At 43.3% G+C, this 24,098-nt stretch overlaps 1 protein-coding gene across 3 annotated transcripts in view; it reads left to right on the top strand.

Annotated features, from left to right (window-relative positions):
• The window catches only part of FAM114A1 (family with sequence similarity 114 member A1), a 56,942-nt gene that overhangs the window by 22,203 nt on the left and 10,641 nt on the right, over positions 1 to 24,098 (top strand). The window contains exons 3-9 of one of the 3 annotated variants that reach the window (XM_021701608.1): positions 1,121 to 1,234; positions 1,356 to 1,456; positions 3,840 to 3,974; positions 9,602 to 9,754; positions 15,963 to 16,086; positions 21,737 to 21,828; positions 23,547 to 23,708. In XM_021701608.1, the coding sequence (XP_021557283.1) occupies positions 1,121 to 1,234; positions 1,356 to 1,456; positions 3,840 to 3,974; positions 9,602 to 9,754; positions 15,963 to 16,086; positions 21,737 to 21,828; positions 23,547 to 23,708 (881 nt within the window). Of the gene's footprint in view, positions 1 to 1,120; positions 1,235 to 1,352; positions 1,457 to 3,839; positions 3,975 to 9,601; positions 9,755 to 15,962; positions 16,087 to 21,736; positions 21,829 to 23,546; positions 23,709 to 24,098 lie in introns of those variants that run through there. The other 2 variants (XM_044912751.1, XM_021701609.2) reach the window with 2 other exon arrangements.

Genomic DNA, 24,098 nt, shown 5'->3' with positions numbered 1-24,098 from the left:
TCCTACTCCCCCTGTTTGTGTTCCCTCTCTCGCTGTGTCTCTCTCTGTCAAATAAATAAATACAATCTTTTAAAAAAAAAAAAGTTCACTCTGATAAGTAGAGTTACAACCGATAAAATACTCTTATTTGGGTTTGGGATTCATCCATGTCTTTCTCTTATTCAGGAGATGAATAATTGGTCATTTTGACAGCGCTTTCTAAGAGTAGGTGCTTCTCTTTGGTTCTCAAATCCTGCCATGATTTGGGACTTTTCCCCCACATATTAATATTGCTGCTGCCCTGGGTTTTAACAATCTGACGTTGCCTGGCTTCCTAGTGAAATCTTCCCCCTTCTCCCTGCAGACTGAGGGGGAGGTGCGTGCTGAGACAGGGGCACACCGGGCTATTGCTCCTTCAAGGACCCAAACAGCCACTTAGGACTCTCAGTAGACTATTAATTTTTGTGTTCAGTTTGGGAACTTGAGAAGAAAAGCTACAGCTCATCGTGGGGGCCTCTGAGGAGGAAAAAAAATTGCTCCATAAAATGTAGACAAGACTCTTTCTCTGCCAGGCGGGGGGGGTTGTTTGTGTGTGTGGCAGGGGTGCTGGGATGAGGAGGTCAGCTCTGTGTTTACCAAATAGTTCTTGAATATGCTCTGTGCTGGGCTGCAGAGAATGTGGAGGTGCGGGCCCCCGCTTGCCTGGGGTAAAGCCAGTGTCCTTCATCCTGACTGTTACTGCTTAGGACAACTGTCAGAGCCGTTGGGTGCCCCTCCTGTTTTCTCACCGATTGGACTTCTAATTTTGACCTATCAGCCCCAGACCTTGGACTCTCTGCCCCAAAGAAGGATGAACCCTTTGAGAGAACATTATGAGCCTCACTTGATTTCAGTTCAACAAATATGAATTGAGGGTCTGTGACGGGCTAGGCCTGTAAGGAATCCAAAAATGAATAATGCATGCCTGTTTTGAGGAGTTTAGAAAAGAGTAAAGAGGATACGTCCACGCTGCTAACCACCGCAGTCTCTTACAACCAGGGTGGACACCTACAGCTCACGACAGCCCTGGAACATGAGCTATTGAATTGGCAGACCAGGGGTTTCTATTGTTTTCCTGAACCATACTTTTATTTCCTGACAGGCCATGGATTGACAGCAGTCAAGGAAAAAGCAGGGGCCACCCTGCGGATTCATAGTGTAAATTCCAGCTCTCCTGAAGGGGCCCAACCTGATGCTGAAAATGGAGTGCCTCAGAGTGAGTGATGCATTTATTGGGGGCGCTTTTTGGACTTGGGCCGTATGTGCACAAATGGAAGCTTTCTAAGCTCAGGTCAGCAGAATGAACTCTAAGAGGATGTTTTTCTCCCTACTAGCAGATGTGGCCACAGATCAGAGCCCTGCAGAAAGCCCACCCACTTCTCCTGCATCCGGGTCTCGGGGCATGCTGTCAACCATCACCAACGTCGTTCAAAACACAGTGAGTCCTTAGCTGCTGCTCTGTTTCCCCTGTGTCTTCCAGCACCTCCTTTTGATATTTGTATTTACCAGTGACCCAGATACATTAGAAAAAAGATGGCCTCACTCATAACTTTGGATTATGGTTTTATTATGCTTTTTCTCCTCCAGAGTAGGCGTAACCTTGGCACCAAAATAATAAGGGCAAGAGATATATATTTTATGTTTAAAAGAAAAGAGCTGCTTAGAAGGAATATTTTCAGTCTGATGTAACAGTGTCCTTTCCAACAGCTGCAAGGACAGCCTCTGGCTGGGGGAGGAGAGAGGGCTCTTTCTTAGAGCTGAGACAGCTGTTTTTCCTAGATGGTCTGTGTTTCTTAACCTTCAATTTGAAAATGATAAAACCATTCAGATTTAAAAAAAAAATGCTGGTAGGGAATTGGGAACAACATCCTGAGATGTTTCTGAAGTGTTTCCAGGTAACTAAGACCGACATTCTTCCCCCATCCCTACCTGCCAATTCCTACTCTCCTAAAATAACCCTGTTTATTCCCCTGCCCCAGACCCCTTCCTGCCTCCTAAAGAAGTGTGTTATTGGCAACAACACACTGATGAATAATGAAAAAAGAGGGAGGCCCCCGCAACCAAGATGACACACCTAGCTGGTCTTCAGTGACAAGAAGAAAAGGTTTATTTTCTGCCGTGTAAAACCAACCAGCTAGTTTTTCTAGAAATATAGTTGCTATCCAACTTATTCATTCATTCATTTAAAAAAAAAAAAAAAGGTGATCAGCCCTCACTGTGGGGCAGGAGCTATGCTAGATGCTGGGCATATGCTGACAAACAAGAGGGCAGAACATTCTGGAAGATAGAGACAACTCGACAGGCAAGTACAAAGCAATGTGGGAAGAAGAGAAGGTGAGGGTATCTTACCCAGACTCTGGGGTCCAGGCATGCCAGAATTAGAAAATGCCAGCTCTTCTCCTGGTGACTTGAGGCCCTGTAGACTAAGTAGGGTGAATGGGAAGCAGCAAATGTGTTTGAGGAGTCAGAGAGCATCGCAAGTCCAGTATGTCTACAGTGAGGGGTGGGTAGGATTGGGGATGGGGAGGAGCTCCTTCGGTAGCCATGGTTATGAGACTTGAGTTCCTCGTCTCCCTGAGACAATGCAGGGCACTCTGAGTTTGTCTTCAGCACCCCCACTTCCAGTCTGTGTTCGCTTCTACCTTCTGATACTTTCCTTTCCAAAGTTCCAGACCCTCCCACCAGGTCCGCCCTTCATCGAAGTCCCTATGTCCTTCCTTCTCCCAGGTGATGTTTACCAAAGTAACCCCTCATAGGGTGTTAAAAGAAAATAAACCATATTACGCAAAAATATACATTGCCGATATCCCCTAGTCCTTCCACAATATGTGTGTGTTAAAATCTGTTTTATAGTGTGACTGTTGATTGGCTCCCAAATCTGAAAACAAAGTCTAAATGTCCAAGATGGAAATGACAACTAAAGTATATTCAGTGAAGTCTAATATTGCTAATGAAGCAATAATTAAGGTTAGAAATGTATATAGGCAATAACATAATACTAAAATATAATGTATATAAATTGATGTAAGGTGGAAAAAACACAGATGTATGCATAGTGTAAGAGCAGTTGTGAAGTGGGAGTGTTTGTATAGAAGTTGCAAAGAAATGTAAGCCGTTCTATTTATATGAACAGTTTGTGTGAGTAAAGCTTGGTTGTTTTAATCTTTCTTTTTTAAGGAAAACAATGGCTGACAAGAGGATTTGCAGAAGGGTAACTGTATGATCGAACAGTTTCTAAAGCCAGTGGTCTATGGAAATCAACCTGTCTTATTTCATGAATATACTAATTATAGGCGGTTATTAGTAGTTTCTGAAAGTATGCAAGAGCCATCTGACACAGCCTGGGGGTCCTATACTCCAAGGCTCTAGATTAAAGAATTCACTAAATTGGCAAGAGTTTTTGACATCTTAATAGACTGCTCCACATAATTCTGTTACTTGGGTTAACATTCTTTCAAACAAAAACAGTAGTGGGATCACCTATTAATTTTATGTCTTAGATACATATCTATTCTTACACACAGAACCAGCAAAATTTATCCCAATATGCTTTGGTTTTTCCTAGGAAAAAATGATGATATTTTAAATAATATCAGATAATGATATTTTAAATAATATCATCTGTCCTACAAATTATATGACATATGCCCTTCCAAGGAAAAGAAAATAGGATGAAGTGGATATTAAGAAGACAGCTAATGAGAAAAAATTGTGACTTTATATTGATTTTAATATCTGAAAATGGTGCCATCTAGGAGTTGCTGATTGCTGTGGAAAAGCAAAAGGCAAAAACTAATCTCATGCAATTATTTCATTGGCAGGGTAAAAGTGTCTTAACGGGTGGTCTTGATGCTCTGGAATTCATCGGTAAGAAAACCATGAATGTCCTTGCAGAGAGTGACCCAGGCTTTAAGCGGACCAAGACACTCATGGAGAGAACCGTTTCCTTATCACAGGTGGGATTATACACGTTTGCAATGTTTTCTTTCAGTCTGTAAAGTAAATGCATTTTTATGTATGTTTTTTAATAGGTATTTTCAAGCACATGACTTAAATTCAAATGACATAAGATTAGTAGAGAATGAAAATTGAGTTTCTGATACACCTCTTTCCCCAGCCACTTGGTTTCTCATGGGAGACAAACACTGTTAACAGCTTCTTATGGATACTCTCAGAATTATCATATAGCTACACATACATACATGAGATGGAGATACAGATATACAGATACGTAGATACATAGATACTTTCTCAGACCAATGGTGGTATACTAACCACACTCTTTTGTACCTTGCTTTATTCACTTAATAATTTCTTGAAGATGATTACATTTTTGCCATTTGTCTTAGTCCACGCAAGCTGCTATAACAGAATACTATAGACTGGGTGTCTTACAAGCAACAAACACTGGTTTCTCATAGCGCTGGAGGCTGGGAAGCCCAAAATCAAGGTGCTGGCAGATTCGGTGTCTCGTGGTGGCCCATTCCTGGTTCACAGACAGCTGTCTTCTTGCTGTGTCCTCACATAGTGGAAGAAGGAAGGAGCTCTGTGGGCTCTCTTTTATAAGGACACTAACCGCATTCAGGAGGGCTCCACCCTCGACCTAATCCCCTCCCAAAGGCCCCATCTGCAAATACCATCACACCGGGGACTAGGTCTCAACATGTGAATTTTGGGGGTACACAAGCGTTCAGTTTATAACACTATTGTATGTATTCCAGCTCTACCACGTTCTAGCCGTATGACCTTGAACAGGTTACTTAACCCCTCCGTGCCCTGGTTTACTCATCTGTACTGGGTATAACATCAGTACCTACGGATAGCTTTGATGTAAGGATTAAATGAGTTAGCATAGTACCCGGCTCTTAGCAAACACTCAGGAATGCCGGTTATTGTTGTTATTATTGTGTGTCCATATAATAGGTGGAAATGGTATTTCATTTGCATTTTAATTTACAGTGCTCTTACTATGGGCAAGGATGGGCTTCTCTTCTCACACTTCCAGTTTTAAAGTTTCCCAACCCTCCTTGAGAAATATGATATGAAGAATTGAATCTGTGGGCCACCTGGTAGAGCTCAGTCGGTAGGACATGTGACTCTTGATCTTGGGGTCATGAGTTCAAGCCCTCCCTCAAGGGCTTTTACTTTAAAAAAAAAAAAAAGAATTTAATCTGTGTTTTGCTTACTTATAGTAGTCAGGTAAATTAAAAATACTATTTATCTTATTTTCCAAGTATAGAACACTAATATTGAACTTGCTCTTTTAGATGGCACGTGCCCAATTCATGCGCCGCAGTGCAAGGTGGCCCCTTGTCCCCTTCTTCCCTCACGGTCAGATACACCGCGTCTGTCTTTGCCCTCCTGAAATCAGGAGCGGCGGATATAGCCCCGGGTTTTGCAAATTTCGCAGGCAGGACGAACATAGCTTCTCACAGCTCAGTACTAGGAAGCCACCGAGGAACTATTACTGACACCATGTGAGTGGCAGTTCCTGAAAAGCTTTTGTTTTAAACTATTTCCCCTTGTCTCTTCCAGAGTAACCCTCATATAACCATTCTGCTATTATAGCTCAGGTCGGGACTTGGCAGGATCACCTAAACCACCACCCTACTGATCTTTAAAAAGAAAACAGAGGGACGCCTGGGTGGTTCAGTCAGTGAAGCATCTGCTATCAGCTCAGGTCATGATCTCAGGGTCCTGGGATCGAGCCCCCGTGCCTGGCTTCTCTCTCTGCCTCTGTTCCCCTCCCCCCAACTCGTGCTCTCTCTCTCTCTCAAATAAATAAAATCTTTTTTTAAAAAGCATTAAAAAAAGAAAATAGATTTATATTAATCAGGTAATTAATACTAGATGTTGCAAAACAAAAGCGACACAGAAAAACCAACAGTCAAGGATCAGTGTGGCTAAGAAAAGAAAAAAGTCTATCTTTTGCTTCTATGATGTAAGCATTCCTGTCCAGGGACTCTCCAGGTAGCTCTTTTCTGAGCCCGTATCCCGTGACTCTGCCATCCTAAAATTCGTTACTTCTAGCCTCATAGAGAGGGGAAGGTGAGATGGGGAGGACTAGGTGGGACAACTTAGAACTTTACCCTCATTCCTCTGGCCAAAACTTATCACACCTATCTCTCACTTATCTACCTAATTCAACTCAGGGGGCTGATAAATATAGTTTAGCCATGTGTCTAGGAGGAAAAGGATATTTGGTGAGCACGTAGGAATATTTTTGCCGTGAGATTTCATATATCTATAAAATTTCTATATACATATATATACACATATATACATATATTACATATGTGTACATATAAGCATTCCTATGTATACATATGTAAGTATATATGTAGGTATATACATTTGATTCTGGTTAAGAAACTGATAATGTGGGGGAAATGTGACCAAGTACAGAAACTGGCTAATTCTACTCTCGTCTGAAATTTACACACCTCTAAAATGGAGAACTGGATCTGGTCAGGTTCCCAGATTACTGTAGGTTTGGGGCCACCTTCACAATTTTTATCATCCTATTGCTAAAAAGTAAGGAGCAATGCTCATGGAAATATGTCACCTGAGAATCCACACTAGCCATCTGTAATGTTTATTCTAATTACACATCAGAAAAGTGCAATGAGTATGGTACCCAACATTCGGGGGCACACTTGAGCACGGCACCTCTAATTCACATGGATCACCACAACACTACTGACTCTAACTTCCTGCCACACAGTAACTTTTCATTCATTCATTCATTCATTCATTCATTCATTCCACAGACGCATTTTGAATGTCCACTATGTGCCAGGCACTCTTCCAAGCACTTGAGATACATCAGTAGCCAAAATGGATAAAAATCCCTGTCCTTAAGGAGTTTTTGTTACAGTGAGGAGAGATAAACAAACCATCAACATTATCTAGTATTTTAAAAGATGATTGAGTGCTGTGGGGGAAAAAAGGAAAAAGAGCAGGAAGAAGGTATGTAGGAGTGAGGGGCAGGTTAGGTATTAAATTGGATTGTTGGGGGGGTGGCCTCATGGAGATGATGACATTTGAGCAAATAATTTAAGGAGTTGAGGGGCTTGACCATGCTGAAATCTGAGTGAGGCACATTCCATGTAGCAAGAGCAGCTTGTGCAAAGGCCCTGGGGCAGGAGTGTCTAGTGTGGACAAAGAACAAGATACTACATGGTGGGAAAGGAGTGAGCCGGGAGGAGAACTGTTACAGATGAGGCTAGATTACTAATGGGGAGCAGGTCATGGCAAATCCTGGAGGGCATTTGTAGGAGGGACTTCAGGTTGTACCGTTAGTGAAATGGGGAAAACGTTACAGCATTTCGAAAAGAGGAGTGACAAGATCTGCCTGTAACAGGAGCACCCTAGTCACTGTGTTGAAAACAGACTGGGTATGGGGAGGGCTGAGGGCAGGGAGACCAGGTCGAGTGTGTACCCGTGCAGGCTGTCCCAGGAACAGAGGCCAAGATGGCCTTGACATGTGAGGATTTTATTAGGGGAAATGCTGAGCGAGAAAGTGGAGGTGGGGGGCAAGACGGCTGAGAGGGCCGTCAGACTAAGATGCACGTCTGACCCCAGGGATCGGGAAGGGGAGAGAAGATGGGGTGAAAGCATCCTAGGTTGCTGTGTCCTCTGAGGAAAGGCGGGCAGAGCCCTGGGACAGTCCTTCAGCTGATCTCCCAGGACAGGTCTCCCCAGGGTCCCTGCTGCACTGGTGATTCATCACGGGAGGCGTGGATTGCTTCTTTAAGCAACTTTAATTTCTATCTTCTGAGTGAATCCAGCATCCGGGGCCCTTGGTCACTGATGCTGCAATTCTCACTGCCTCCTCAGGGGGCAAGTGCTGTTACCTAAGCAGGAGGACGTGGGGGCTCAGTGTGGAGCCCTGGGGGCGGGAATGCTGATTCCAGGGATATTCTGAAGATCAACCCAGACTTCCTGTTGGAGGGAACGTGGAGTGTGAGATAAGGAGGCAGCAAGAGCGACTCCACGGGTGTTGGCATGAACAGCTCAAAGGATGAAGCTGCCGTCCATTGACATAGGGAAGTCTGTTGGGTTTTTCCTAATCCACACTAAGTAACTATAGAAGCCCAAAATGTTCCTACACACATTCCCTGAACTTCTCCCGTGTTCTATCTGCATGGCACGGGGTGGTCTCCGGACCCACAGACGCAAGTCTCCAGAGCTACCCTTCTGTCCAGAAGAAGACTCCCACACCACAACCACTCATTGCTGTTCCAAACCATCTCCTTTTCCTTTCCAGGTGGAAAATAGACCGACATCCTCTGGGAAGCCAGTTCTTCTTTAAGCAACTTTAATTTCTCTCTATCTTCTGAGTGAATCCAAATCATTCCAGAGCGACCTTCCCCACGCCCCCTTCGTTTCATCCCTTCCCCTCTGTTCCAAAGCACAAAGTTAGAGACAGAAGTGGCTCTCGGGAAAGGAAGCAATTTTGGTGTCACTTGGTTGTTTTGTTTTACCAGTGCTGAGCCAGGAAGATCAGTGAGAATAGTTGGGTTTTATTGTAAGTGTTAAAAAATCCCCAGTGATCATTTGATGGAGTTGTTTTGAAAATTTTAAAATTCAGAGCTTGTGCATATGTAGTCTTAAAGACAGACAGAGGGGAGAATTCTGTCGGAAGCCCAGTGAGTTTTTGGCTAATGGTCTCAAGAACCCAGAAGGAGAAGAAGCTTGACTGTTTTATTGACACCCAGTAAAAACCACAGTCTGTTCTTCCATGATCTTTCCCTTGTGAACTTGTGGCAGCCACTGTGTTTATGGTGCCCTCCAGAGATACTAAAGAACCCTATAAACATAATGCCCAGGAAACTTAATGAGGAATCAAATAAAAGATGCTTAGAATCACAGAAAGCAAGTGGAGGAAATTGGGAGTGACTGAGGTACTCGTGTTCCTTTTGTTCTCTTTATGTAATCAACAAAAAATAACTGGAGAAAAATGATCAACATGGAGAGGAACTCCATTCCCAGTCTTACTTCTCAAGAATTGATAAGCTGATATTCCTATTTATACCGAGTATCTGACAAGGAATGCATTATGAGTTTATATTTTATGAATTTTTTTTCATCGAAGATGGTTAATAACCACACACATAAAAATTTTAAAATAATGTAACTCCGATCAAAGACCAACTTGTGGCTACTCTGAGGTCTGGCTGGGTGCAGAAGTTGCAATGAACCCTATCACAACAGATTACACTTTCCCGGCGTACATCAATTTGCTCACTATAGAAAATTCGGGTGTTTCAGAAAATAAGGAAATTAATCACACACACAGAAAACACTTCAGCGGAAACCACTGTTCGTTCAGCTTCTGTTTTGCTTCTTTCCAATCCTCTTGCGAGCAGTAGAATTTTTGCTTTGTTGTGTATATAGTGAACATGTAAGATTCGACGTGTAATATGTAAAAACTGTCAGTAGAATCAATGAAAGAATCATTTTGTTAGAAATTCCTAAGTGACACAAAGACAAAGCCAGTCCTCATCTCTCCCTACATCATACAAAGGAAATGAGGCTTTCAAGCCCACATCCAGGGCACAAACATTGTGTGTTTCTGCAGATGTTAAGGGAAGCCAAGGAGAAAGAGAAGGAGAGACTGGCCCAGCAGCTGACGGCCGAGAGGACTGCCCACTATGGGATGCTGTTTGATGAATATCAAGGTTTGTCGCACCTGGAAGCTCTGGAAATTCTATCCAATGAAAGCGAAAGCAAGGTATGTCTGCCCTGGTTGCTTAAAATACCACGGTCACTAATGTGTTTTCTTACACACGAAAGAAACTGGAAAGTCTGCCATTAAAATATCTCATTTTTAGGGCCTCATTAGTATTGGGCTGAGGTCACAAATATTCTACAGCCTGATGACCTCCTCATGTGCCATCTTACTTCCTCTCTGTCCCGTGCTAAGCTATTACCCCGCCCTGGCCCCAAGAGGGCCAGCAAAACAACAGTCCTCACTGCCCCCAGCTCATGGGACAGAAGGCTGCTCAGAAACTTGGCTGTCAGGCTCCTGGCCCTGTGCTTCCCTTTGGTGATGTAGCACCTAGACCAGGGATGCCCTACCAGGCCAGGCTGCCACTTCCACCCTGTGAAAACAAAGCAGCTGAGGTTTCTTCCAGACTGCAGGGTTTAAATACGGTTTTAGGGGCTATATAGTGGTTTGTTCACCCATTTGTTAAAATGCCTGGGCCACCAAAGGCAGGATCATCATACTGGGAGTTAAAGTTCTATTTGAGAATGTTCCTGAACAGAAACCTGGGAATTACCTGACAGCCCTGCACATTCGCATTCCCCCACTGGGATCTCAAGAAGGAAAACAGAAATAGCAGACATCAGCAGGGTTTGGAGATTTTTTTTTTTTTTAGAGGATCTATGTGGGAGGGAGGGTTATTGAGCCAATATTCATATGGCCCTTCTATAGTCACTCTTCTAAGCAGTTTAAACCTATTGATTCATTTAATTGTACATACAGCTCTTTCGTGTGAAAGTCAGGCTGACTGTACTCCGGGGTGTATTTCCGGTGGAGCCCACAGGGCAGCACCCTGGGAACCTCCTGGGAGAGGCTCTGGGTCATCTCAATAACATTGGCTGGAGAGATGCAGGCCCTCTGATGCGAAGAGGAAGTTGGAAGTGAGCTTTAGAAGGGAGAAGTGATTCTTGACTCTCTCTCGGCCACGTCCTCTAAGTTAGGACTCTGAGGGGGTGGAGACATTCCTGATGCCCACCTAGACGGGGAAAAATGGCCTCTGCCGGGTAACAGGCCACCAAGAACCAAACAGGATGGAAATGGCCCTCCCTCCAGGTGATCGAGTTACATGTTACTATCTGTGTTTATTTCCTCTTGTTGTTACCATGAGCCATCAGGGAGAGTCTTCTGGTGAAACTGTGAAAGGGTGATTTTTTTAAAAAGCAAAATCGTGCCTCATATACAGATGCAAAATGAACATGAATTAAAGAATTTATTTAGCCCCCTTATTACATGAAGGAATGTTATAACTGGTTCAAGGGAAAAAGCCAACACACACATTTGTATGGAGTAAAGCAATTTTGAAATGAATGTGCAAATGGGCATAAACCTGTTTTTTCCACAGGAGGGGAGGTTGGCCCTCTGCTAGACAGAATCTACTCACCTGTCTATAGACAAGAATTATTTTGCACTGCTATCAGTGAGCTACAATCTAAAGAGCTGTGAAATTGCTCCCATAGACTCAGAATCAGATAATCTGGTAATGTATGCTCTAGAAAATGCAGTTTTCCACGGCAGCACAAATTGTTCCTATAAAAGCTGGATTTCGAATCAGCCATTACGTGATCAAATACCATTCAGTAGCTGTATGATTTTGGACCCATCTCACTTCAATCTCCTTATCTATGAAATGGGAATAATAATAATAAAACCTACCTCATAGGAGTATTAAAAGAATTAAACGAGATAATCCATGTGAAGCCAGTTGCAGCTCGCTTAATACATAATAAGTTCTCAATAAATGTTAGCTGCCTTTTTATACATGTAGGTATATGCATGTATGTCGACATTTTATTTTTACATGTATTCTTATGTTATATGTATGTGTGTGTTATTATTAAAAACATGACAGGGATGCTTGACCCTTAAGGTTATCATGGTGTAGAGAGAGTCTACTCTGGTGGGTTTCATTGCAGGTCTCAGCTGTGAAAGTCCCAGGTCCCTAGAAAAGAGCCCCAAAGGACCGATGTTGCTAGGAAGGGGATTTGGTCCCTGGAGGAAATGCAAACATTTCCCTCTGTTTGCGCACTGCTCCTATGAGCTCTGCTTTCTTCCTCCCCCCCCACCCCCCCCGCCTAGAGATTTTTTTTTTTTTAAGATTTTATTTATTTATTTGACAGAGAGAGACACAGCGAGAGAGGGAACACAAGCAGGGGGAGCGGGAGAGGGAGAAGCAGGCTTCCTGCCGAGCAGGGAACCCGATGCGGGGCTCGATCCCAGGACCCTGGGATCACGACCTGAGCCAAAGGCAGACGCTTAACCATCTGAGCCACCCAGGCGCCCCCCCCCCCCCAGAGATTTTTATAGTAGTATTCATGGTAAGGAATGCAGAATGTTTTCATGGATTAGTATCGATAGTTACTGGGTGCTGTAATAAACAAGTCCTAAAAACATATGGGTCAAAATCAGTAGGAGTTGTCCTCATGCCCATAATAGTCCAAGATGGGAGTGCCTGGTCATCAGGCAGCTTTCCTGCTTTGGGGATTCAGCGGCCAGACTCTGTCCATCTTGGGGCTCCACTAGACCCATCCTGAGGTTCACAGGCCTCTGGCAAGAATACAAATGGAGAGCCCTACTGGGGTTGTCAGATTTAGCAAATAAAAACACAGGATGACAAGTGAAACTTCAACTTTTGATAAACAATGGATACTTTTTTAGTATAAATATGTCCTGTGCAATATTTGGGACATACCCTCATACTAAGAAAATATTATTTATTTAGAATTCAAATTTAACTAGACCTCCTACACATACCAAATACTTAAAAGTTAAAGGACTTTGGGGGCACTTGGGTGGCTCAGTCAGTTACACTTCTGCCTTCAGCTCAGGTCATGATCCCGGGGTCCTGGGATTGAGTCCCATGTCGGGCTCCCGGCTTGGCGGGAAGCCTGCTTCTCCCTCTCCCCCTCCCCCTGCTTGTGTTCACGTGCTCTCTGTCAAATAAATAAAATCTCAAAAAAAAAAAAGTTAAAGGACTTTTGAAACAAACTGTTAAAGAAAATATATTCTGTCATCCTACCTCAACAAACACACTTTCATAACGACTTTGAAAACCAGGTTCCCATTCAGAATTCTCAAATCCCTCACATGTCCCACCACCCTCCTGCCTGCTCTTGTCCCTTTATTTCCAGCTGTCTCTCCCTTCAAGAAGCTTTCTGTTCACATGTGAGGATGCCCTGGTTCAAGCTGCACCTGCAGCCCTCCAAACAGCTAAGAGGTGGATGGTCCCACCACAAGGAGCATAGCCTGGGAAGAGATCCATACAGGCTGTGGAAGGGAAACTTTAGTAACTTTAGTACCTAGAGAGTGGTCTGGAAGAGGAAGTGTGGGCTCTGTGTGGGCACATCCCTTTGGCCCTGTGGACTCCCCTGGGTCTGAGTATTGGCTGTCACCATCCTCTAGGGCCTCCTTGTCTTCTTTATCATAACAGCATAAGGACAGAGAGTGTAGAGGGTACACTCCCATTTTTAAAAAAATATTTATTTATTTTTAGGGAGAAAGAGCATGAGCAGGAAGGGCAGAGGGAGAGGAAGTGAGAACCCCAAGCAGGCTCCCCACCCATGGAGCCTGTCGTGGGGCTCGATCTCATGACCCTGAGATCATGACCTAAGCCAAAACCAAGAATCGGATGCTCAACCGATGCACCACCCAGGTGCCCCCACTCCCATTTTTTAAGAGCAATGATACCAGAAATGATACACATCTCCTCTGTTGACATTTCGTTGGCTAAAACTTTGACACATTGCACAGAAATATAAGGAATTACTATCATGACTATTCTATTAGATTGATTCTAGGATGGCAACAGGCATGGCAATGTGGTATACTATAAATCTTAAGAAAAAAACCTGATAATTTCTATTGCTATTATACTCAATAGCTAACAAAAACAGTAAACAAGAATCTTCAAAATGGCACCCCATACTCCCTTTCAGGAAAAAGATTGACAAGGCAGACTGTCTACCCTTGTGTTTCCAACAACACTTAGCACAGTGCCAAGCATATAGTCAGCATTCTATGAATATTTATTGAGGAGTGCATGATTATTTATTACTGGATTGAAGTAAAGATTCATTGCTCATCACCTTGGCATAATGGAAAGAACTAGGAGGAAGCAAAAGAGATACTGTGGTAGAAAGACGCTGACAATAGAGTCCTTTGCTAAAAAGAACCCTCCCCAAAGGATACCCAAAGCATAAAACCCCAGTGCCTTCCCTCCCAGAGGCTGGCTACCCTCCAGGAGCCATGGGGAAGCCATAATGTCTCACACCTGTGTATACATTTTCACCCGTGTTGTGCTCAAGCCCATGGATTCAATAATGACCTTTTAATTTTACTCTTAGAAAACTGCTGTTTGGAAAATATATCTAAAGTGTAGGAATCTGCCGTGGGTCTATCTAGGACCCTGAGGCCTACTCATGAGTGTATGAGCTGAAAAAAAGGCTCTGAAAAGGTCAGAGCAAAAAGGCCTGCTGGCAGCCATCATGCAGGGTGCATTTCCTTCCACCTGCCGAACTCTCTAGCTAATGAGTTTTGTGTTGATGGCTTCCTGCTGAGCTTCTCCCCAGCCTCCTTGCCGATTGCATTATGCCCTGGTGATATGCATTACGATTTTTAGGAAAATGGTGCCCTGGCATCCCTGATGCTCTCTCTGACTCTCACTTATCCTGGCGTGTGAATCTACTACCATAATGAGTATTAAAACATATTCCAAAGGCATTGTGGTGCGTCTATGGGCTTTCCCTCCAGAGCAAGTGTTTGACCTGCAGAATGAAAACATGAAAACCTTACTACTTTATACCCTTACTTCATTTTTTTTTCAGAAACCATTCGCTCATTTATTTAACAATAGTGATTGAGTAGCTTCCATTATGTCGCACTCTACTTGCAGCCTATATTTTATTATTTTTTTATTTTTCTGTTTTTAATTCAATTAGCCAACCTATAGTACATCATTAGTTTCAGATGTAGGTCAGTAATTCATCAGTTGCGTATAACACCCAGTGCTTATCACATCACATGCCCTCCTTAATGCCCACCACCCAGTTACCCCATCCCCCCACCCATCTCCCCCCTACTTCATTTTTTACATGGTTCTCCATGCACTTTGGCCATTTTGGAAATTCAAATCAGTCTTCAGATTCGCAGAGGATGACTGGCCATGTGTGCAGATAATTTTCAAATGTTTACAGAGGACGGTTTCAAAAGAGGGGTTCTGAAGACAGTGAGCAGGGAGGATATCAGTTCAAGCATCATCCTCTGTGAACTCTCCCTGCCCACCCTCTTGCCTCCCTAAGGGGGACTGAAGTTCCCTCCCTGGTACCCCGCTGCCACTCTATTCATATCTGTCATGGCTGTTAGCGGTTAACCTGGGCCTCCCTCCTCTAGCCTGCAAGATCTCGGAGGAGAAAAATGCATCTCGTGTGTTTTTGTAACCCCGGTTCAATAACCCACATCTAGCAAGTATATACGTATATCTGTATGTATAAAACATTTCTTTACGGGTTTATGTGTATATATATTATATATATTAATATTCTTCTATATGTTAACATACGTAATATATGTGTAATTTCTTGACCTCCACTACAAGCACTTTTTTTTTAAGTTTATTTTTTTAATAATCTCTACACCCAACATGGGGCTCGAACTTACGACCCTGAGATTGAGATCTCATGTTCTTCTGCCTGAGCTGGCCAGGAGCCCCTACAAGTATTAAGTATATTATTTAATTGAACCTTCAAAATAACCTTACACAGTAGATGTTTTTCGTCCTCATTTTCCCAAGGGCGCACAATTCATCAGTGAGGGGCTCGTATTTGAATTCAGAGTTGACAGCACACGTGTTTTGCCCACGAGGCTAGAAGGGCTACCACCACGACTTATTTAGCTTCTGCTGTTTGCACCTGGGTAGTTACTTCACCTTTGCTGTTTCATTTACCTCACAAAGGATCACAATGAAGTGTGGGTCTCACTTCAAAATTTAAAAAACAGGCCCAGGGAGCTTCTGTAACTCACCCAAAGTCGCACAGTTCATAGGCAGTAAGTCCAGCATTCAACCCGGCCTTGCCCCCCACACCACCAAATCACCTCAGTCCTGGGAGCCCTGACGACAGCTGTACATAAACGTGATTAACAGGAAAAGATGACAGTTATGCTGACCCATTTCTTTTTTCAGGTTCAGTCATTTTTAGCATCACTCAATGGAGAGAAGCTGGAACTCTTAAAAAACGACCTAATTTCCATTAAAGACATCTTCGCAGCCAAAGAATTCGAGAATGAAGAGAATCAAGAAGAACAAGGTAAAGGAAAATCATCAGTTAAAGAGCAAAACAAAGAGGTTATTACAGACAGCCCTTTCAATGGGGAATTATTTCATTCAAGAGCTCCTCCTCCTCGCTTCCAAAACACTCTGTGCACCTGCTCTCGTGACAGGAGCTGACCACGTGATCTATAGCCCTCTCTTTCTCCAGGTGGGCACTCCTGAGGGAGGCGTCTTTTTTTTTTTCTTTTAAAGATTTTATTTTTTTTAAGATTTTATTTATTTGACAGAGAGAGACACAGCAAGAGAGGGAACACAAGCAGGGCGAGCGGGAGAGGGAGAAGCAGGCTTCCCGCTGAGCGGGGAGCCCGATGCGGGGCTCGATCCCAGGGCCCTGGGATCATGACCTGAGCCGAAGGCAGACGCTTAACGACTGAGCCACCCAGGCACCCTTGGCAAAGGAGCCAAGAATGCGGTGCACTGAGCACGGCCTTTATCTGCATGCAGCGGGCAGGTCTCTCAATAGATTCCTCTTCAGATTTTTCTTACTATATTTAATTTATATGCTTAGGAGTTAATTTGTATTTGTAAGTGGCCTGCCCTCCGTCTAGAAAGTGCAGTCGGGGGGAGGGAGGATGTATCAGGTTGTCAATCACTGAATTGAGCCAGGTGCACGCTCCTGATCATCCTCCAGCCAGCCAAAGACAGGACCCCAAGGAGATGAGGACCTGTTTTGTCCGAAGCAAGTCTTCCCTGAGAGGGGAAAAAAAGGTTTTCAAAGTTAGACATGCTTAAGAATTACTTTAGGGGCACCTGGGTGGCTCAGCTGGCTAAGCGTCTGCCTTCAGCTCAGGTCATGATCCCAGGGTCCTGGGAGGTCCTGGGATCGAGCCCCATGTGGGCTCCCTGCTCAGTGGGGAGTCTGCTTCTCCTCCCTCTGCCCCTCCCCCCCCCGATTTGTGCCCTCACTCTCAATAACTAAAATATTTGAGAAAAAATATCGAGGGCAATTAAAAAAAGAATTGCTTTATGTTGCCCATTTAATTAGGAGCAGAATATAGCAAAACATTTGCTGTTGTACATGGAGAGTGATTTCTTACCGGTATCATCACCTAGCCCCACAGCCACCGTTGTTTGGGTGAGGCTGACACACAAGGCTGGCTCCTCCTATCTCAAAGGTCCATTTGAAACATTTTCACTGCTAGCTGGCTGCATGGCTTAGAACAAGTTATATAACCTTTCTGAAACTCATTATCTGCATCTGTAAAATGGAGACACGGATACATATTCCCAAGGGCTATTGTGAGGCTCAAATTAGATAATGTACGTAAAGATATATTTTACAGAGCTTGGCGCACAGAACTGCTCAAGAATGTTCTCCGGTATTGTTATTTAAAGTACTAAAACAATGCTGGGGAAGTAGTAAAGGTACAGTAAACTGTATTTTTATTTATGATTCTACTTGTTATCACCCACACACAGAGTAGTGATCATGCACATTCAGCCCCATCGAGTAGCTGGAAGTGTTTTCTGCCCAGGTGTGTTGCATACCTTTAATCAAGGCTCAAACATGAGGGCCAAGTGCTTCAGCCTCGATGCTCAGGGCAAAATTATTCTAAGCATTTGCAAACTGTTATTTAAATACCATCTCCTGCTTTATCACCCATGCGGACCTTATGTGCCTTCAGATGAATGAGATTTATGCTCATTGCATCAAAATAGAAGACTCAATTATACTGAAGAATAGAAAGAGGCCAATAGCAACAAGGCTATTGGAGAACGATGTTTTTGAGCATTTGTGTGTTTCTGCAAGAGTCACAAAGGAGGACAGCCTTGTTTTTGTTTTAATAATGAGAAACTAAGACACCAGCTGTCAAGAGTTCATACAGGTAGTATTATGGGCCCAAGATGAACCAATTTCCAGAGTAACGATCGCCCAAAAGGATCCAGGTTATTTCTCTTTGGTTTCATGGTGCCAAAGGTAAACCTTAATCCTATAGGATGTGTCATTCAGAAAGGATAAAAAGAAGATCCCAGATTTCTCCTAACATCAAAGCAATAGTGTTGCCCATGCAAGTAAAAGCAGTATGCATCCCCAACTAGCGCAATTTCTTAGAGAGGAACCTTGATTCAATACTATTAAATGGAAAATGTTACTACATACGATGTGTTCCAGTCTTAATATAGAGCTTCAGTAAACTGGGATTTTTTTTTCGTATGACCAAAAAAATATATACATATATGAAGTCCTGAGCAGCATGCTTAAGAAATAGATTCGTCTCTCCTTAAGTGACAGAACCCTGTTATCTCCCATAATATATCCATTTCCCCATAGGGCATCTCCAGATTATCAAAACACTATTAATTTTAATTAACTTAATAAATAAATGTCAAACACATAAAGAAAAACCAGGAGAAAAGAATAGCAGGGTTGTCATTAAATCAATCCAATTATGATGGAGCATGACAACTCCATAGAGGTGGAGGGATTATCTAAATGCTATAAAGAGGAATCTCATCAGTGGGGGTGAGCAGAGAAGCCAGGAGGAAAACTCTGGGAGAAACCAGAGCATTTCATCCATTTTTTTTTCTTGTAAGCATTTACATTCCTAAAAGCCTCTTAACACCTAAGTAATTCATTTGCAAGTCTTGGAAAAATGTAACAAACTGTCATTTTTAGATAAACTCAACCTTGGGCTTCTCTGCGTTTGATAGCTTTAGCTAATGATTTGCATGTTTGTCTTTCCAGCAGCGTGTAATTTTATCACACTGCCATGGGTCTCTAATTTGGTTTACCACTGTTGTGAAGAGGTTTTAAAAGGCTCTTTTCTATTTGTATTGCCTTGGTGAAGATCTGGACCATATGTACGAACCAAGCACTGTAGTAATAGGTATTCTTTGTGGCAACATTATTTATCATCTGTTTTTATCCGCTTCCATTTTTTTTGTGACTTTTTTTCCCTAAAATATGTGCTAAAAGTTATTGGTGTCCTTCTCTGTTTTCTAGAACAAATGCACATTTAAAAGCTGGAGCTAGGGGTGCCTGGGTGGCTCAGTTGGTTAAGTGTCTGCCTTTGGCTCAGGTCATGGTCCCAGGGTCCTGGGATCAAGTCCCACATTGGGCTCCCTGCTCGGCGGGAAGCCTACTTCTCCTTCTGCCTCCCCCATTCCCTCCACTTGTGCTCCCTGGCTCCATGTCTCTGTCAAATAAATAAATAAAATCTTTAAAAATTAAAAATAAAAAAAATTAAAGCTGGAGCTACACAAAGTACTTATATCCTAATTTAGGAGTGATGATTCCCAGATACTTTTAATCTCTCTATGGTTATATCTTTGTAGCCCATAACAATATAGTTAGATAAAACTTTAGTGTTTACAAAACACTTTTACATTTGTTATATTATTTGATCCTACAGCAATGCTACAGCTGAAATGGTGGTTTTTATTTTATTTTTTAAAGATTTTATTTATTTGAATAAGGGCACAAGCAGGGGGGAAGGGCAGAGGGAGAGGGAGAAACAGGCTCCCCGCTGAGCAGGGAGTGAGATTTGGGGCTGGATCCCAAGACCCTGGGATCATGACCCAAGTCAAAGGCAGTTGCTTAACCAGCTGAGCCACCCAGGTGCCCCAATGGGTGGGTTTTATTATCCTTAATTATAGGAGGGCATGACTAGACCCATGACTAGGCCCAGGCCACAGATTCTCTGAATGCAGGAGCTGGGGTAAAACCCACACCTGCCACAACTAAGTCCGGGGCTCTTTCTGCCCTGCAACATTGCCACATACAAAATAAGAAGGACCAGGTAATTTGGGAACAAGACCTTGTTGATGCCGCCCAGATGTGTCCCTACCCCCTCTTACTTTGCCTACCTAGAGAGGATTAGACCAAGATCTCTGCCCAGCAGAGAGAGAATCTCAGCTTTGTCTCTCTCTGTCTCTCTCTCTCTGACTCTCTAGCTCTCGATCTCTCCTTTCATGCAAGTAGGCATTAGCTAGGCTAGGTTCAGGCAACACCTCCTCCAGGAAGCCTTCTCAACACCCCTCTGAGGACAAGATTAGGTACTGCAAAAGCCTCCTCACTCAGCGCACTTACCTCTTTGGGTTATAATGATTTGCTAGTGTTAGCTTCACCCTGAACAGAGACAGTCCTCTCTCTTCCCCCACCCCCGCCAAGGCACACACCTCCCTGCCCCCACTCTGGCCTCCTTGCTATCCCTGAGCAAGCCGGGCACATTCTCTCCCGGACCTTGCGTTGGCTGGACTTCCCTTCCTGCACCCCATCTGGTGTTGCTCACCCCTCTCCTCCTTCAGGTCATTACTCAAATGGCACCTTGTCAGTTGCCTTCTTGCTTCCCAACCCCCAGCCGTCCCTATTCCTCTGCCTCGGTTTATACTTCTCCATAAAACTTATCATCTGACATGTATGTTTTACTTCTCTAATCTGTTTATTAATCTGTCTCTCCCCTGAGAATATGTGGATTCTAGGTGATGATAAAATGATGAAGCCAAATATTGTGAACAAAGACCTACAGGTTACCCTGGCTATCTTCACGAGCTGCTAATTAGCCATTTTGTCTGTAAAACGGAAAAGGGCACATACACACAAGTGTTAAATACAGTTTTTCTCACATAGCTTAGTTTTCCCTGAAGCTACTGCCTTCACCCACTGACGTAAGCCAGAGTATTTTCAGATGGTTTAATCAGGGCAGATTAATGATGCTTTTATTCCTCCCCAAACTGGTGGTAAACCCATTGTGGAGTCAATTCTTTAGCACTTAGAAACTTTAAAAATGGCTTCAACCCATAGATATAAATGAGAAAAAGAAATAAGATCATAACTTTTAAAAATCTCTCTTTATTACCCACCAATGATACCAATTTATTTTTATTTGAGGATATGTTATGCATAACATGATATATGTGATATATATATTATTCTATATGACATAATTTATCAACAAACTATTTGATAAATACTTATTTAATAAATACTAAGTATTTATTAAACACTTATGTTCCAGGCACTGTGTTAGATACTCTGGATTCAGGAATGAGTAGAAACAAATAGCATGTCTGTCCTTAGGTAGCTCCCATTCTGGAAGGAAGAATACTAAGAAGTATTATGGGACCAATAGGTGTCCTTGCAAACCTTGGGACATCTCTCCAGAGATTCAGTGTCCTTACATCAGATAGTGTATGGCCCGTGGAGACCAGTTCTGCTTGCTTAGCACGGTGGCTCTGTGGACATAAAAGGGTGTCCTGGGTATTATTAGGGTTGCAATGCTAAGCACAACAATACTCCAGGTCATAAATACAGTGTGGTCCAGGTCTTCTAGACCTGAGATACATCATTCATTTGTTCATTCAGTCACTCCTTCAACAAATAGCTACCGATCATCTATAGCTGTGAGCAAGACAGATCGTCCCTCCCTGTCCTCATGTTGCCTTCAGGCCAGCCCGGGGGCACCCCAACTAGAACGTCGAGCAACAAGGCTTGGGCAGTCCCTCACACAGCAGTAGCTGATTGCCTGACTGTCGTGCTTGTAAGCCAGGGGGTGGGAGGGTTGGGGCGCTGCTGCAGCCCCCCCCACTTTGACTCTGACTGCAGGCTGTAAGGTCAGGGGAGCTGCCACATTTTGAAGGATGAAAAATAAATCACGCTTCTTACTTCTGTCATTTTCTATTTCCAGCCTTAGAAGAAAAGGGAGAAGAATTTGCTAGCATGCTTACGGAACTTCTCTTTGAATTACATGTTGCAGCCACGCCTGACAAACTCAATAAGGTCAGCGCTATGTCGGAGTTTTTATTGTTGCTGTGCTTTTTAAAGGTATTGGTTGTAAAATTCAAGTGATCCACCTGAAATGGAAAAACCCCAAGCCCCAAATGGCACATGAGGGGAGGAGAGTATGAGGCCGGTAATTAAGATCCCAGGAGGCCACACAATGAAATGTGTTGGGAGAGAACATGCAAGACTGTGCCATGCTGAGACCTGCATTTCAGTTGCAACTTAACTGTAATTACCCTGCGACCTTGATCAAGTCACTTCTCCTCAAGATAGAATTGTATATTGGAGCAGTGGGTATCTTCCGCGCAGGGGAAGGACAAGGGGTGCAGAATCACCAAAGGGCTTTTTCAGATTCCATCTCCCCTATCCCCACTGGGGGACGTGCCAGAATCAGGCAGACAGAAGCCCACCAGCCCAGTCAGCCACACGTCTCCCCCCACCCACCCCGAATGCCAGTGCCACATGGGTGTCCAAGAACGATCCAGCTTTATCACTCTGGCTTCTTCTAATTGTACGTTTTGCAAGTTTTAGTATAAGGTCTTGCTGTGGAGTTTCTCAATGAGGACACTCATTATTAATTACTTAAAACTGTGCTTTTTTTCCCCGTTTGCTCACTCTTTTTTTCTTCCCTTCTCTTTAGCAAGCAGTAGGGAATGCAGGCCCTCACTTATCAAGGTGGGTGAGGACAGGACAGGATGAGGCAGTGAGGGGGAGATATGAGTAATTTCTTTATCTCAGATAGAGGTCACCGATTCTGACAGGTCAGTGACTTGAACACAGTGGGAAATTGCCTCATTCATCTCTGTGTAGCACCTGCCCCTGCTTAGGGGGAGAGAGAGAGAGAGTGTGTATGTGTGTGTGTGTGTGCGTGCATGTGCGTGTGCGTGTGGTGCCTCCAAGGTCCCACTGGCTTATTGACAAAATCAGGTGAGCTTTAAGAGGAGAAGCAAGTTTAACATAAACCCAGATACAACTTGCACTTAAGCAAACAGCTTTAAACTATCATGATAAAAGCTGGGTGAGGCTGCCCTTTCTAAATTCAGGGAATAACAGGCAGGGAAGGGAGGCCGTTCTGCTTGGTCAAGTTAGCCGTAATTCTTTTCGGCCACAGGTTGCTCCACCTGCACTCATGTGAAATTAAACTAGTCACAGAGCAGCCCCGGATCTTCGACAACAGCTCCCATCCTCCCCTGGTGTGACTGGGCAAGAGCTGAGCCATCCTTCGTCCTCCCTGCGTCATACGTTATTAGGTTCATGAAACATTAAGGGCTTCATGAGACATATCAAATGAGGAAATTTGCTTTAGCAATGACCCTGGCTAAATCTCTCGCGTATATATATAAAAAAAGTACTGTTATTCTCTTATAGTTGGTCATGAAAAGTGAAAAATATACTATCGCTCTTTCAAGGTGACTGTCATTTTCATTCTTATCCGTGTATCATTTTACAGTGCTCTTTAAAAAGGTCCTGCAGTGTTCTCTCCATCCTTCCTTTCTGTTCTGGCCCCTTGCCTTTCTTTATATTCCCCAGAAAGCACCAACAAGGTGTTTTTAAGGAGACTGAGGAATTGCCCATCAACTTTTTGAATGCAGAGAGAACCCCACCCCGGGAAGGTGGAGGGCAACGTTGTTGCTCTCGTCTTGGGATTGGAATGTCTTAGTCTCCAGATTTGCATAACAAAAGTGTTGCTTTGGTTGGATGGGGGGGCTTCACAGGCCATGAAGAAAGCTTATGACTGGGTAGAAGAAGATCAGACTACAATGTCCATAAATATGGTGGAAGAGTTGGAGGAGAACACTACAGAGGAAGAAAAGGAAGAGAAATCAGAAAATCCCGAAGAAGACAAAAAGGAAGAAAGGAGAACTAAGACAGTTGAGGTAAATTTATTTATTTAATAAATTCAGATTTGCCACCTGAAGAGCAGCAATAGGACTTCAATTTTATTAGCAGCTGAATTTTGAGTGAGGAGAAACCACTTCATTTTCATTTGCGCCCTGTTTTAACAGTATAGAAATATGAAGATTAATGTGACAAATACTAAAATTCTTCAATGCCAGGACAATTTGTGACTTAGCATAGATATTGTCGTTTTTCTCCAGAGCTTTATGATGATAATTTAAAGGAAAAAAGATCTTTGAGAACACTGTTGATTTATCATTAGGATAAAATTCCATCTGACATGCAAATTTGTAACTATAAAATGTCTTTATGCCCCATAAACTAATGAAGTAATTGAAGCTTTTTTCCAAAAAAAATTTCACGGCCAC

This window comes from Neomonachus schauinslandi, chromosome 2, assembly GCF_002201575.2.
Source record: "Neomonachus schauinslandi chromosome 2, ASM220157v2, whole genome shotgun sequence".
NCBI classification, from domain to species: domain Eukaryota; kingdom Metazoa; phylum Chordata; class Mammalia; order Carnivora; family Phocidae; genus Neomonachus; species Neomonachus schauinslandi.
Note: the sequence above shows the minus strand (reverse complement) of the source record. Positions and strands in the feature narration are given on the sequence as shown.